Source organism: Nanorana parkeri, unplaced genomic scaffold (assembly GCF_000935625.1).
Source record: "Nanorana parkeri isolate BGI_ZX_2015 unplaced genomic scaffold, ASM93562v1 scaffold1331, whole genome shotgun sequence".
Classification (NCBI taxonomy): Eukaryota; Metazoa; Chordata; class Amphibia; order Anura; family Dicroglossidae; genus Nanorana; species Nanorana parkeri.
In genome coordinates, this window is record NW_017307599.1 from 65,267 (window position 1) to 81,882 (window position 16,616).

The following is a 16,616-nucleotide window of genomic DNA, read 5'->3' on the forward strand; positions in this document are numbered from 1 at the left end:
TTGATGCAAGCTTATAGCTGGTAGAGAGGAGTAACCTGAAAGAATGCAAAGCTTAAATCACACCTTTCCTGAGAAGCATATGTGGGCAGCCCCCGTTGGCCTCCTTCTGAAAAATGTAATTGTCTGACTGTTTTTCTGACCCACTGGCTTCAATACTCCCCAAGTTACAAACCTGGAACAAGTATGCAATACAGGAAAGTCAGATCTCCTTATCCGCATACTTGTTTTGGGTCAGTGACTTAAACTACTAAAGCCAGAGACAACATTTGCAAAATGTGAAGGTAGCAACCGATGCCTCCATGTTTCTCCAAGGAAAGGTCTGATTAATGAGACTGTTTTTCTGCAGCTTAGCCATAGCCTCAGTGCATTTTGTTTTGAATATGCTTCCTAATACTGAACTGGAGGCACAGTGCATATGAAAAAAGATAATTATATATATTTAGTGTATATATATATATATATAGTGTGTGTGTGTGATAAGTAAATCATCAATATTGGATCAGATAAAACAAAGTATAAGTAACAGTTGCTGGAAAGATTAAAAATTAATCACATTGCAGTGGTGATCTTCAAGTGAATTTTACAGTTTTACACACTTGCTCATCCATATTTTTATTTATGTATTAAATTAAATGTAATAAATGACAGACAGGGAGCAATACATTGTTTTCAGTGGGTCGCATTGTGAGAAGGAGCAGTAAAGTACAACAATTGTCTAGCACTTCAAAATAGGAAGCAGAATTGAAGTATGTAGTGAGAACATAGAGCGATTCCAATGTATGTACATACTTAGATTCAGAAACAAGTTTAAAAAACAAAACAAAATGATCTACGATTTAGAACATGTTAATACCGGTACTCCCCAATTAAGATATTGTTTTTACACTTTTATTTACCACCATTTCACTTTGTATACTCCATATCTTATATATCTATACGATACAGTGTATATCATATCCTACATATTATTTTTTTTTTTGATCAAGCAATGAACAAGAACTAGTTAAAATTAAAGATTGCTAGTATAACCTCACCATTCACTATGACTTGGATATCCTTGAAGTTGATCTCTCCACGTGCAAGAATCCGGCCCTCACATCGATAAGTCCCTTCATCTGTCTTTTTAATGCCCCGGATTTGCAAGTAATTGTTGGACAGCATAACAAATCGAACTGTGGAGAGGTGAACACAGTGAGGAACAAGTGTAACAAGTGCAGAAGATAAGACAGTGTTATAGATTGTTGAGATCAATACGGATAGCAATTGCAAGAAAGCTTTGGTGACCCAGCTTATCACAGTTGCAACCCCAAACATGCAATTTCTGCCTGTTACTCCATAAGATAATATGTCCCTCACTTTCTTTCCCTGTGACACCAAGGCAGAAAATTAGGGAAATGGGTGTTAATGGTCATGTAGACACAGGCGCCAGTAAAAAGAACTGCCAGAGGCTCTAACTGTGCCCTAGTCTACCATAAAGACTGATTCTGTTTCTCTGCCCATCGGAGGTGCTCACCATTAATTTCTGTCCCTATGGCAACAAGTCACCAGTCCAGAAAGTGAATGGAAATATCTCCAAGGTAGACACTAGCAGTAACATGAATTTAGCAGACTCTTAAGTTTTCCGCACTCTGTCAAATGCTAAAAACCTTATGGCCTTAAAGCTAAACTCCAGCTGCAAAAACGTTCATGTATATACTTTATATTCCTCAACAGACACCAAGGATAAATCCACTTTGTGTGCACCAAATGCCTTTGCAAATCTTGATAGTACTTTATGAATGCAGCAGTGACATCAACACTGTGCTGCACATAGCCTGTGCAGAGAACAGAGTTGTGGGAGGGGCTTGGCAATTTCCATCAACTACAAGCTGCCTGCAGAAAAATACAGGAGGGGGATAAAAGACCAGTCACCCTGCACAAGAAGGGAGAGCAGCAGTGGCCAGTCTTTATTATAGGAAGCTCCTGCGCAAAATTTGCTGCACAAATCTGGAAGAAATACACAAAGCTCAAGAAGATTCACATACAAATACACATGCCTCTTGTATTTAGATAATATTTGTTTATCCCATTATTTGCTTACACAATATATACTAAAGTGACTGCTGCCTCAAGCGGACTTCAGGCATTGTTCCTGCCCACTGGCTCTAAGCCTACCCCTGCTGTACTTAAGTCTTGCTCTCTTCCACAAGGGTTAGTGGCATGTGAGTCATCATCTGAACCTCATTTGTTCCATATCCAGCCAGCGAAATAAAAGACAACATATTGGTTCTATATATCCTCGACTACGATCAGCAATATACAGAACTCTATACTCACCGTCTTTCTTAAAAGTAACATCTCTGCCTCCATGTTTCCAGGTGATAATTGATGGCATAGAACTTGATACATCACAAATTATAACAGCATCCGTTCCCTCATTAAACTCTTGTGGGGTGGGTGCATACTTGAACGTCAATTTCTCTGTAAAAAAATACCAAATTTGTCAATAATTATGTCTGTATATCAATACAGGACCACAGCTACCTTTAGAGGGGAATTATAAGGCACTAAAGTTCATTAATGGCAAACCCCAGGCACATAAGTGCAACTATACATTTATCAAAAACAGTAAATGTATTTTCAAATGCAGATAGCATAAGTACCTAATTTATCCTTGGCATTAACTCCTTGTAAGCCCCTGTACAGAAGCACTCAGACTGGAAGAGGAAGGGTCAGAATTCTGAGCTTATTATAGTCTGCTGTAGGCAAGGGACATGATAACAGGAGGAGAGAGGGGCAGATGAGTTTAATAACCTTCTGCTTCTCGTTCAATGTCCAACTAGAGCTAGGGTCCAGGAAGGTGGCACGCCTGGTTTTCTTAATTACATTACATTAAACTGAGGTCACCAATCTGGCTCTGTTGCATTATCAGTAAGTAAGGTAAGACTGTCACTTTTCACTTGCTCATCTTGCCATGTTTTCATGTTGGTATTTTTGTACCAGACAATGCAAAGGGCACAGTCATCACTCAGCAATCAGTTAAACATTCTAAAAGGTAATTACAACTCACTAGTGTTCATCAATCATATAATTTGCCAAGCTGCAACATGTATTTAATTAACACTAGTCCATTGGCATGGCTTTGCAGTCGTTGTTGACCTTGGCAGGCAATCAGAACAGATTTAAGACATAAGTAGGCCAGGGGCAAAGATAATTCTAGTGTGGTACTGCAACCTTTAAAAAAAACATCATGAAGCTTTACATTTCTAACAAACTGCACCTTGTAGAAGCACCAACAATTTTGAAACATAGAAGGCTTTTAACAATGTTGTTGTTTTTCATTTGATGCTTAGTAGCACCAATAAATCTGGGTGAGGGTCTTGTAGTGGACAGATATAACATTTTAACAAAAGGTATTAAGAATCATATTAAACTAAATGGTATTGCCTCTCTTTAAAACAGAGGATTCCTGAATATATAGACTACCAGACCTCAGAATTTTTTTTCCCTTTTTGAAGTTTTATTAAAATGGCCTTTTAGACAACACTTGGAGCATATTTATTGAATGAAGACACCTAGGCCCCTTCACCTGCCTCAGTTTGCCAGCATTTGCTGTCCACTCGATGGTACTCTTCATATTTATAGAAACCATATTCTTTTTCAGCAGCAGATGTGGGGGGGTGAATGGTGACATATGTGCATGGGAATTGTAAGAGTAAAATCTTCACAAGCAGGGCAGTGAATGTCTGGTGTATGTACGTAGATATAGGTGGTAGTGATTGAAATGGACAAATATTGCATAGTAATTAAAGGAGAACTATGAGGTGAGTGAAAATCACTCATCCTCATAGTTCGAGCCGACGTGTGACAATGAAACTGTCACACGTCGGCTGAATAGATCGGGAAGTGATCGAACACATAGGGGTTGATTTACTAACCTTTTAAACACACCACGAACGTGTATACACCTCTGTAGTGTGTTCCCTCCCAGCATGATCTATGGGAGGAATCGAAACACCTTTGTAGTGTGTACACACCCAGCAGGTGTGTTGTTCAAAGCCCTGCAATGAATTGCAAGGTAATGTGGTGTAAATTAGCTATATGTTATGTTGCTTGCGTTGATGAATGCAGGAAATGCAGGAAAATGTAAATGCATGAGCTAACCATTTTTGTCTAAACTGTGAAGCAGCATTATATATGCATCATGTGCATGATTTTTCCATATATGGCATTAGTGGAAATATGCTTTTAGAGACTTTTTGGTTGATAAATACGTTTTGCTGTGTGAAAATCACACACACCTGGTGTGTGTGTGTGTGTTTAGGTTAGTAAATCAACCCCATAGCGTCACTCGCTCACTTCTCGATCATCTGCCTGCAGAGAGCAATGACTGTCAGTCACGGCTCCCTGCAGGGATTCCACCCCCTCCCCGCTCCGATCCTCCAGCGCTGACTGGAGGAACGGACGGGGAGGAGGTAGGTACAGCTGGCTCTGCCTCTAGATAGGCAGGGCCCGCTGTCACTCTCGCAGCTGGGTGGATCTTGACAGTAATGCCGGGATCCGTCCCTGCTGCTGAGGTCTCAGTATACGGCGAGCTGTAGCTCGCGATATACTGAGCTTTGGGTCATGGGAGGACGCTATTAGATGTCCTCCCGTGGCTCTCAAGAGAACTATGGGGAAAAAAACTTACCCCATGGTTCTCTTTTAATGTGAAAACACTGAAAATAAAATAAAATATTCCTCCGTCTAAAAATGGTGATTGCACAAAAGTGAGCAAGTAACAAACAGTTTTTCTTTTAAATCACATAAAAATATAGCAGGACTGTAAAACTGGGCTGCAAAATACAGTGGATGCTGAGAGTGGGTTTTCCTATTGAAAAATGCAAAATGAAGATGCGCTGCAAATATGACTCAATCTAGCAGATGAGCTGACTTTGGGTAGTAAACACAGTGTATAGTTATAGAAGAAGATCCTAGTGGCGAATAGTCACCGAATGGTTAGTCAACTGTTTAATAAACTTGCTCCTATGAAATGCAGCAGAATAATTTCTACTTATGGGGGGCAACATTTACATAAACTAATACTACAGCAAAAAAATATTTGCAGAAACGTTTTAATATCTCTATAATGGTTGCTAACACATCGACTCTTAGTCTATGAACAATACTTTGAAGAGCTTACGATAAAGCTGTAGTTTAACAGTGCTTTCCTCCCGTCCTTCTGGACTGCTAGCGATACATTTGTAGGTCCCGGCATCTTGAATGCTGGCGTTGTATATAGTAAGAGTGGATGAATAGTCATCACTTTTCACAACTGAGATCTGTTGTTGGGTGGTCAGTCTTTCTCCGGTAGGTGATTCCCAGTAGATCTCAGAAGCTTCGCCAGTTACTAAGACAGAACAGAGAAAAAGATACAACTGTTAGTTGCTTTACTATTTCCTTATACTGGTTGGCTACAATTTTAAGAACAGAGATTCCATGTCAATGTTAATACAAAGAAAGAGCGAAAGAACGGAATGCTAAATTTTAGCTCATTTAAACAAGAACCAAGGTTTTGAAAAGAAATGTATTCAGAAAGAATTAAAAAAAAACACTTCTGATATCACATTGCTGTGATGCTCTAAGTCTAATCCATGTGATAAGGAGATCTATATCCTTGATGGGAAAACATATCACAAGCTCTGCACAGGCAGATCATGCTGCTGCTGGAGGAGGTGTAAGGATTTCATATCAAGAGGTCCCTGCAATGCAGGCACAATAAGAAATGTTATATTTTTACATGTTTTTTTTTTCCATTTTCTCATCAAATTCCCCTTCACAGATAACCCTGGGGTGGAGGTTAAAATTAACAAATACAATTTAATAAAAATAACACCCCTCCACTGTGATATGATCTCAGGCATGATATACTGTACATATACCATAAGATAACCTTTAAAATACACATGTACCAGAAAAGAAAAGCCAAACACCAGAGTGATGAGGATAAATCTCTGACCAAATCTTTAGGAACTGACATTTCCAGGACTGCTGATCTCCTGTGTCCCTCACCATGCTCAGTAGTGCCTCCTGCAGAACCCTACATCATTACAGGACACAATAGAGATGTAGGAGTCAGCAGGAGGAACCACTAAGTGCATAGGAGAGACTGCTGAAAGTGGAGAGACTGCTGAAAGTGCCAGTTCCTGCAGACACTTCAGTGGAAGATTTCTGGTGTTTGATGGCACATGAAGCATGAACAATTAATATTCACTCTCTTCTTTACAGGAACATCAGGGACAGGGACAGAGTCAATTTAATGTTGCATAACTGACTCTATCTTATCTTATGGAATTAATCTGTTTTGAAGATACATACCTTGACATAAGAAGAATTTAGATTCTCCCAGGCCTATTTCTCCTTGATCAGGAACTATTGTAACTTCTAGAGCTGCTGTAATAGAAAACATAAAAAAATATTAGTTGTATTGTTACCCTAAAATATCAACATCAAAATAATAATGTATTTTGAAGAATGAAAGAATAAATGCACTTTTGACACGACACAGATAAATAAAGGTGGGTTCACACTGTTGTGGTGCTTTAGTATGTGCAGGTTAATGCCCGTTATGTGGCACGTTAATGTTAATATTCAGCCTATTCTGCCTGATGCACTAAAACACACCAAGACAGGTGCATTACCTTGCATTGTGGGAAGCTACAGCGCAGACACACTGGCAAGGTGCGCTGGGGTGCTATAATATAATGCCTTAGCTAATGTGTGTTTTGTTGCAGTGCAACAGTGTGAACCCATGCTGTGGAAGTAAATGTGCTGAATAGTGTATTGATGGGGAAGACAGAGACCTGAAGTGAATGACCCCTTAAACCTTTTACTTTCCTGCTGGTAGTAATTGAACAAATTCAGCTGTTCAGAAAGCTCCCAATCTAATTTTCCAGTCATTGTGATGTTCAGGCATAGCAGTGAGCAAAGTGAAAAATAACTGAAATTACAACTAAAGGCTCTTGTATGATAGGCTAAACAAATGACAAATCCAGTTACTCTGTGATGGACAAGTATCGTAAAATAAACACAAAACAATGGTGAAAGCCAAACTCTGCTCTGAATTCAGGAGCAGTGCAGCATTGTTGCCACACCATCACAGGAAGTTGCATCAGATGGACTTCTGGGGGACTTTGCAGAGGATTTAGATAAAACTGTAAGTGCAGCTTAATTTATAATTAAAGTGCTGCAGCACATATATGTACTGTATATAATGGGGTACCACAGTTCTACTTTAAAGGATATATGAACCCAAGAACAAAAATAAGAATAACATTGTAATGTATTACAGATCACCAGACCTCAAATGTGGTGGCTGCATACATTTTCTTTTTTTTCTGGCTTTATCCTTAATTTCTAACTGGTGATCCTACCAGTAACACAATTCTGCCCTAGGGTGACAATGCTGTATAAGTAAGAGTACAGACACATGCCCTCATCTCTGTAACATAATGGGGGTTGTGTAGTTCACAGAGGCTTACAATATTGTTTTCCATCAATACGTTAATGGCAAAACATCCACATCACACCATATATAGTATGTTGTTAATTATGAGTTAAACTAAACTCAGGAACTCAATTACAGTAAACTCCCCATTATCCGGCATTCAAGCAACCAGCACTCTGAAGCCACCTGGATTTTTTCTTTTTTTGAAGGTGGCTTGATGCATACTAACAAATTGTCAGTTGCTTGGTACACGCAAATTTATTTTGTATTTTGTTGCTAATACAATTATTGGTTTACATTCTTTGTTTACATTCTGCTGTCAACCGTGGCTAGATTCTACAGTCGGCAGCAGAATGTAAACAATGGGGAGCAATAGCCAGCCTGCTATGGGCTATTGCAAATTGCAATAGCCCATAACAGGCTGACTATTATACCCCTGCCCACTGAGCAAAGGAGTGGACCTGGGAGAGAACTTTTTTTATTTTTAAAACAGTGGTATGGTCTTAGTGAGGATGCTTTTTTTAAATGAGCCACTTAAATACGAATTCTAGCCAAGCATCTAAATATACAGCTAAACTACATATGGCAAACTTTGCATTACAGCACAGAAGGGTCCTCTTTCACCAGTGCAACACCATCACAGCTTAGTCAAGAACCCTGGTCAGAACATTCTCCAAGCTTCTCATTGGATAATAATATGCAATACTCAGTAGGGTGCTGCTGAGGTTACCTCCCTGCTCACTCCTCCTGTCAGCATGTTCACTCTAACCACAGAAGCAATATAATGGAGTCTAATTAGCTCAAAGTGCTGCTATAGTTCTTGGGAAACAAAATTTGTAATCTGTGATGTGGATGGCTTAATCTACCAAACCAACATGATGATGGAAAATAAGAGGCCACAGAGCGATAGTGATAGCATGGAAATCTAAATCGTGTACTGTTCACCTTTGTAGGTAAGGTAAAAAATGAGACATTAAGGTAATACAAAAGTACCAGATATGTTCAGTTTATAAGGGTTCCTATCATACTTAAAGTGTAACTCTATCTGAAAGTAAAACATGATGGAAGCTGTTGTTTTAAGTGAATGTACAAACTATGATTATAATCATTATTATTATTATTATTTTATTCATTCAAAACATGTACAGTAACACTCATGCTGAAGTTCAGTTTTAGAATGCATTAACAGAAGGATTATTTGTAAACTGGACATTGCTGGGTAAATCAGTCCCATTGTTAGCTGCCACCCTAACTATTTTCAGAACAGATTGACAACTTGCTACTGATTGCATAAAAAAAATATATTAACTTCAAGCATCACAAGTGATACAACTATTTTGATTTCTTTTATGTGGCAAATAAGTTGCGCTCGGTCTAGTTGTGAATGGATGTGAAAGTGCTCTCTCAAAACCCAAAGGGGGAGATCACCTTCAGATAACATTTCCTTTTTAAAAAAATGTAAAAAGGTAGACTTTCCTGGGACAGATTCCAGCACAAGACCTCTGGACTGAAGATCCGTGAAAGAGATGTTACAGCAGGTAGTGTAAGGAAAGGTCGCAGTGAAACAAAATGGCTCATCAGTAGAATCTAATTAGAAGGGAAAGGATTTTGAAGTATAGAGCGCAACAACAGCAGTGTCAGCTGGTGAGGCTCCCCTTAGGTCTGAATAATGGGAATCACCATGGTGATGGAACATTGAGTTAAAGGTTCTGTGTCTGTACTGCCTCTCTGATCTCATCTCTAGCTGACTGCAAGTAATTAAGGTTGTACCCTGTGGGATGCTGCCGAAATGACAATATCATACAAACACTGCTCCTGGGCTCACAGATCATTGCAAGAAAAGACATTATATGTTACAGGTGGCCTCTTTATTCTGTTTTTTTTTTTTTTTTTCATTTTTACACACACTACAAACCCTTTTTCCCGTAATACCCACAAAGTGCTAGCATCACACAATGTAATGGAAGGATATCAACTTTAATGTTGCTCTCTAATTTGTTTTTCAATCTATGATTATAGAATGAAAAAGATAAGAAAATGAAATATCCTGTGGTGATCAAATTAGATGAGTGCAAGCTATTCTTAAGGGACAAGCTATCTGGAATCCATCATATTAAAGGATTAAATGCCCAAACAAGGTTGCATCTGTTTATGTTGTTCATCCAGTGCAGTGGTTTAAGTATGATCTCTGTCTTTTGAAAACGTATCAATTTGTTTGGAGCTACCTTTTACCATAGAAACAACTGGCCTGGCTCCTGCATTAGAGTCTGGTCTACAGAGGGATAATTAGGTCATTCCTTCTACATTCCATTTTTGTCTCTTTCAGCCAATGCAGAGAATGAATTAAGAGACATATAGTGGCGCCAATTGTTTGCCTTCTGAGAATGTTAATTGCCTGAGTGTTTTTGCTGACCATCTTTGACACTTTCCGAGTCACTGGACTGAAACAAGTATGCAGATCATAAAGGTCAAAGTTCTTATCTTGGTCAGTAACTCAAAGTACTGCAGCAAGGGATTTGACAAGACAGCCAGGTACCTAACATTTGCAGAATGAGACATCAGGAACAGCATCCACCATTTGTTGCCTCTTTTTCTGGGGTGGTTTAAAATAAAAAGGTATACACATCTAGATTTGGATTTACAGCAGTTTAGTTAGCCCCATTCACAGTGTCTAGTGTGCAGCTCATGCGATAGTTGAATGGACCATCTTTAAATTTAGTCTCAGTTGTAACTGTACATATTGTGGCCCTGAGAGTCCAGGGTATAGTCTGGGATAGCATATACTTTCCACCCAGATTAGGGCAGTAGGAGCTTGTGACAGGAGTCTAAATTCCTGTGGCCGAGAGCTCCTGAGTCTAGCAAATTGAAGGGTTGGCCTGACCACCACACTGCACTAGTCAACTCTATGCTATGCATCCTGGAGGAAGCTACTAATGGTCTGTTAAAAAGGAGAGAGTTCCACACTGAGAGGAAGAAAACTGAAAAAGTGTGCTCCATGTTACTCACAGCCTGGTAGAATGTATACAGGTGAAGGGGCTCTGTGTGCAGCTAACAGACACCATACAGCACATAGTTGTGTAGGACATATCACCTGTTTGGGAAATAACTTGTTGTACTGACTATAATAGATAAATAAAAGCGGAGATGACTCCCCTAACACTGAAGTTTGGTGAGTAAATTGCTTTTCATTTCCTTACTGTATGAAGCTGAATCCCCTCAATATGTCCAAATTTAATGCAATGGACTACTTCCAAAAGTAGGGATTCCACATCATTTAGGGAGGTTAAATAGAGGGGGTCTGAAAAAAACCTCAGTGTATACTAGGCCTGCATACTGTATAGGCTTTACATTCTACACATAGCAATCTTTTTTTTAAAATGTATTTATTTTTTTTCCTTGTAGATAGGTTCTTGACTGGAAAACAATTAACATTGATAAGATCAGGCAGGCAATCCTGTGGAGCATGGACTAATTTGGAAGCTGCTTTACCACACTTCTGCAAAAAACCAACAAAAAAAAAACCTGTAGCGGTGTGATCGATGCAAGGCCACCGGGTCAAAACTCTGCAGCAATGTGATTGATTAGTTAATGAGTTACTTGAGAGAAGTCTCCAAAAAACAGGCTGCTCAGTTCTGAAGCAAGTGACTTCATTAACCCAAAAATAAAAAAAAATAAAGCACTGAGCACAAAGCTTTTTCCTTAGTTGTCCTTATGTGGAATAGACTTGAGGAACTGTTCAGGTGATTGTTCACAGGAATTAGATGCCTATTTAAATGGAAGTCTAATGGGAAGAACTAAAACTATTGGCATAGATCTCAAATGCAGAACAACATTAGTGCTATAGAAGAACATGTTTGACAAGAAACAGCTCTCGGTGGATTGCAAGTACTAAATAAAAGAGTTTGCTATAAGAGAAGTACTATTAAACCCTCGATTAAAAAATATTACTTCCATGTATTTCTGTTTTTTAATGTACTTAAATGGCATTTCTTCCTCTTTAATCCTCTTATAAAGGTTTTTATTACCATAACCAAGCGTTCCCTGCTCTGTTTACCAGTCCAGTGCTCTGTATAGTAGTGTCACCTACTCAATGTTAAAAGTGAAGCAAAACAATGATAAGCCATCAGTCTGCTCTCTTATCCTGTCAGTGTGTTTCCCTGTCAACAAATGTGCAAACAGCAGAGCCTGATTAGCATCTGTCCCTTCCTCTCCCAATTTGAAAGCTGCTATGCAGGGGGTAACTGATATTTTTATATGGGATTCAGGTACTTACACTAGTTGTTTGTAATGAAAATGAATGTATGTTTAAATAAATGCACAACTGCATTCAATGGTTTTGAATATGACTTTAAAGTGTATGTAAAGCCAAAATGTTTCTTTTTTTTTTTTTTGGATAGAATAGGTATGCCAGGTTTTTATTGCGTCCTTGCTTGGGAGATCCACGCCCTCTATTTGTCCTGGGGATCACTGTCACTAGAACTGAAAGTGAGGGGGGAAAAATACATGTTTTGAGTTGTCAGCAGATCAGGAAGTGAAGGGAAATCCTGCAATGGGTACAACTGTCTGTTGTAATTAAAGTGAAACTAAAGCAGGGGTAGCCAAACTTCGGCCCTCCAGCTGTGGTGGAACTACACATCCCATGAGGCATTGCAAGATTCTCACAACCACAGACATGACTCCCGGAGAAAGATGCATCATGGGATTTGTAGTTTCACCACAGCTGGAGGGCCGGAGTTTGGCTATCCCTGAACTAAAGTAAGGAGTTAAATCTTAAAAATGCATTTAGGTACCTTAACTATTAACAAAATGTAGCTTATGTGGGTATTGTTTGGCTGTAGACCCTCAAATCATCTCTGATGACACTGTCTTTCCTTCTGGAGGGTGGCTACTTTAGTTCCTCATGGCCCCTGTGTGTGTGTGTGTGTGTGTGTGTGTGTGTGTGTGTGTGTGTGTTGTAAAGTACCCACTGTTCCATGCTTATTCTCCTGATGGACTTCAATACAAATGAGTAAACTAAACTTGAGATTGTAGTCTATCACAGGAGTAAGTTTGGAGTGGTGGCTACTTTACAACACACACACAGACCATGAGAAACAAAAGTAGCCACCCTCCAGAAGGAAGGACAGTGTCAACATGAATTCAGAGATGATTTGAGGATCTATATCCGAGTGATACACAAATAAGTTACATTTTTGTTAATAGTTAAGGTACTTGAATGTATTTTTAAGATTTAACACCTGAGATTAGTGTCACTTTAAGAATGTGCTTCATGTTGTAGAGATTTCCTACACCTTCTGTTGAGTCTATGGGGCAGACAGTAAAGTAAAATTTCCCCTATAGCACACACACAAAAAACTGACAGGGTTTTAACTATTCTGTTTTTTTAAAAACATGTTTTTGTTTTAGACATACCTAAAGCCTGACTTTTGTCAAAACATATATACATTTTTTTGGTTTTGCATACAGAGAGAAAACGTATTAAAGGAGAACTATGAGGTGAGTGCTTTTCACTCACCTCATAGTTCTAGCCGACCTGTGACAATGAGACTGTCACAGGTCGGCTCAGTAGATCGGGAGGTGAGCGAACATATACCGGCGTTCGCTCACCTCTCGATCCTGTCACGGCTCTCTGCCATGACAGGGGAGGGGCTGGATTCCCCCCTCCCCGCTAGCGTTGACTGGCGGAACGGACGGGGGAGGGGCGGGTACAGCTGGCTCTGCCTCTAGATAGGCAGAGCCAGCTGTCACTCACGCAGCTGGGCGGATCTCGACATTGATGTCGGGATCCGCTCCGGCGTCTCAGTATACCGCGAGCTGTAGCTCGCTGTATACTGAGCTTAGGGTAACGGGAGGATGCTAGTTTGTGTCCTCCCGTTACCCTAAGGAGAACTATGGGGAAAAGCCCTGACCCTATAGTTCTCCTTTAACTCTGCCAGGTGTTTATTGCCATCTATATCCCTGTTGGAGAGATTTCCCCTTGCATCCCATCCTGGTGACCAAGAATGCTGCAAGAACCTTTCCACAATGAGTTCAGAGAAGGCATTAAAACCTTATCTAGGTTCTCAACGTTCTCACTCCACTTAACAAAATTAGTTATTACTGTTTGTTCGTGTTAGAGAGGTTTTGTCCTCTTCCTGTCTCTGTGACCACACGTGGTATTTTAGGAAAATAAATTCCCCAATTGCTTCAGAAACGGCAATCAAATCTGACAGAGGTTCTGGGGCCTCTTCACTCAGTCCACCATTAAAAAAAACCTTTTTTTGAATGTTTTTCGGACTCGTGCTTGAAGACACACATCTGTACCCAAATAAGTTAATCAAATCATTTTGATTTCATGGAACAGAGGGAAACTATTGAAGTTTCCTGTGAGCAATAATGGAAAGATACAGAAGTAAATCTATGTGAAAACAGCAGTAACTGGATATTTTTAATAATAATAGTGAGATAAATACAGTTTCCAACTTCCTCCTTGAACCCCATGCCCTTGAGATTTATATTTTGAAGTGACAAAGCTTTGTGCGTCTGTATGCGACCTGCAAATGAGATCATTATATGGATGACCTATGGGATTAATGCCTGGGAAAGGAATAAAATATACAGCATGGCTTGAAGCTAGAACAATATACAGTAAAACATACTGAGCAGTTCATAATACAATGTGTCAGAAACAGGAGATGACCAGCATGGACCAGGCTGATAATGGTAATTATAAATGATCAGTGATGCACAGTAAGCAAAGAGCTTGTCTTTGTTTGCAGTTCTGTTTTGTCTATAATTATAGTTTAGATAAAGCTGCGCAAATCAAAAACATTAAATGCAGAGGCAGGCTTCCTTTCAAATGTATAAGTGGAACGGCTCAAAACCTTCAGTTAACTCTCTGCCAGCTAGTTTTTTACCTAATGCCTCCACATTGTCACAATGCTTTACAGTGTATTATATATGTTAACTTCAACTGCATATTATCAGTAACGTTCACTGCACCATTATGCTGCCAATCATGGCAAAGCCTGATGGAGTTATATTTTTATTACAGATTTTAATATTATTCTATACCAGTTATATTTTTATTACATTAATTACAGATTACAGATTAATTACAGATTTTAATATTATTCTATACCAGTTAAATGGCTTTGAAATCAGACGTTGATGATAAAATCAGTTGATATATCTACTAACTTCTAGCATTAGAATTTTTCTAAAGAGCACATGAGCCCATAGGTGATCATTGGCCAATCAGGCCAATAGAGCAATGGCCAGCTATAATGGAGGGGTGTTCTGTAGTTTACAGAGGTGAACTGGGTGGGGCTGATAACAATGATTGCGATAACACTGCAGTGTGAACTGGCGTTTTTGCAGAACTAACTTTTTTTTGGGGGGTGGGGGGGCTGCACTTATTAATCATATTAAATAACATGTTTACAATATTATGTTTAATGAACCAATATGAATTTAAAAAAAAGTTAATTTTAGTCGTGTATACTTATACTTTAAACATTATGGGTTAAGGTTTAAGTGTTAAGACATCTGTTCAGGATTAAGTGTTGGACAGTTAAGAAACATTCATTTATGAGTTACATTAAGTGTTAACTGTGTAATCAGGGGTATGCTGAGATGAAGTCAGTCAGTCTAGGGCATTACCTCCATATATTTCAATGGAGAGACCAGTAGGGTAGACATGACTAAATAAAGCATAACAAACAGTGTTATGGCTGCAACATAAAGGTATAACCTAGATTTGCAGTTGGATATCTTCCAGCAGTAATCCAATTGAGGCTGAACCCAAAGAAAACAGGTATACATACAGATGAAACACATGTGTCAGTTGTTTCTGTTTTACTTATCAAACGATTTCTAATTCTGTTCAGTCCTGTGATGAAGCCAATCCTGACAGACAGAACCTTCAGATCCTGGACCTCTCTGCAGACTACATTAGATTAATCAATAAAACTTGGCCCAGGATGTATGCTTGGACAATTATAGAGCAGCAGCACATTGAATAGGTCAAACTCTACTTCCCCCTTCTTTTTAGACATGTTATATATTTTTTTTTAAAGGACATGATTGGCTCAGAGCATTGCCCCTACCTCTGCCATTATCTACATAGGAAATGCAAATCAATTTAAGATCAAACTGTAGCACTAGCATTTCGATAAATGCAGTTAGCTGAAATGGGATATTACGTGATTAAAATATAAGATCCACTTAAAATGGCCCTACTTTCAAATTAGATTGACCATCTTTCTGGTGCTGGTTGTAATTAAATGCTATAGGTAATATGGACACCAACAATGGAGGTAGGGGGAAGGGACATTCAACCAGAGCTGCAAATAAGCAGTTCTACCTGATTCTCCCTTTCAGCAGAAACCATCTTACTACATTGCTGGTGTAAAACAGAATCAGTTTCAGTAGGACACATAAGCACTTTTTAGGCCTTCTTTTACCATTTATTACTTTAACAGACTGGATTTGTCAGAGCAAATGAGAATCAAAATCTGAGTATGAGTCCGTCGTAATATCAATTTTTATTTTTTTTCGTTCTCAAAGCTAAGCTTGAATCAAACCCTTACTTATCTTTGATGCCTCATTTGTCCTACCTAGAAAGGAAAGCACTCTCCACGCTCTTCAAGCTATGTGTCAGTGGGATTACATTAAGTATATTAAGCAATGTCTGCTTTATTCAGTTAAAGTACATTAAGCGATGTCTACTTTATTCAGTTCTATATACCCAGCATTCAACAAACAGGCACGCATTTTCTAGTTAAGTATATTATATTAAAGGAGAACTATGAGGTGAGTGCTTTTCACTCACCTCATAGTTCTGGCCGACCTGTGACAATGGGACTGTCACAGGTCGGCTCAGTAGATCGGGAGGTGAGCAAACACATACCAGGTTCGCTCACCTCTCGATCCTGTCACGGCTCTCTGCCGTGACAGGGGGAGGGGCTGGATTCCCCTCTCCCCGCTCCGATCTGCCAGCGCTGACTGGCGGAGGGGGCGAGGGAGGGGGCGGGTACAGCTGGCTCTGCCTCGAGATAGGCAGAGCCAGCTGTCACTCACGCAGCTGGGCGGATCCCGTCGTCTAAGTCGGGATCCGCTCCGGCTGCGGCGCCTCAGTATACCGCGAGCTGTAGCTCGCGGTATACTGAGC

At 39.5% G+C, this 16,616-nt stretch overlaps 1 protein-coding gene across 1 annotated transcript in view; it reads right to left on the reverse strand.

The window, feature by feature from the left end:
- LOC108797755 (neural cell adhesion molecule 1-A-like) overlaps positions 1–16,616 on the reverse strand; it is a gene marked incomplete at its 3' end in the record, with an annotated part of 224,423 nt that overhangs the window by 38,578 nt on the left and 169,229 nt on the right. The window contains exons 2-5 of the mRNA XM_018569409.1: positions 6,337–6,411; positions 5,162–5,368; positions 2,317–2,460; positions 1,035–1,172 (exon numbers count right to left, since the gene is read on the reverse strand). Coding sequence (XP_018424911.1) covers positions 1,035–1,172; positions 2,317–2,460; positions 5,162–5,368; positions 6,337–6,411 — 564 coding nt within the window. The remainder of the gene's footprint in view (positions 1–1,034; positions 1,173–2,316; positions 2,461–5,161; positions 5,369–6,336; positions 6,412–16,616) is intronic.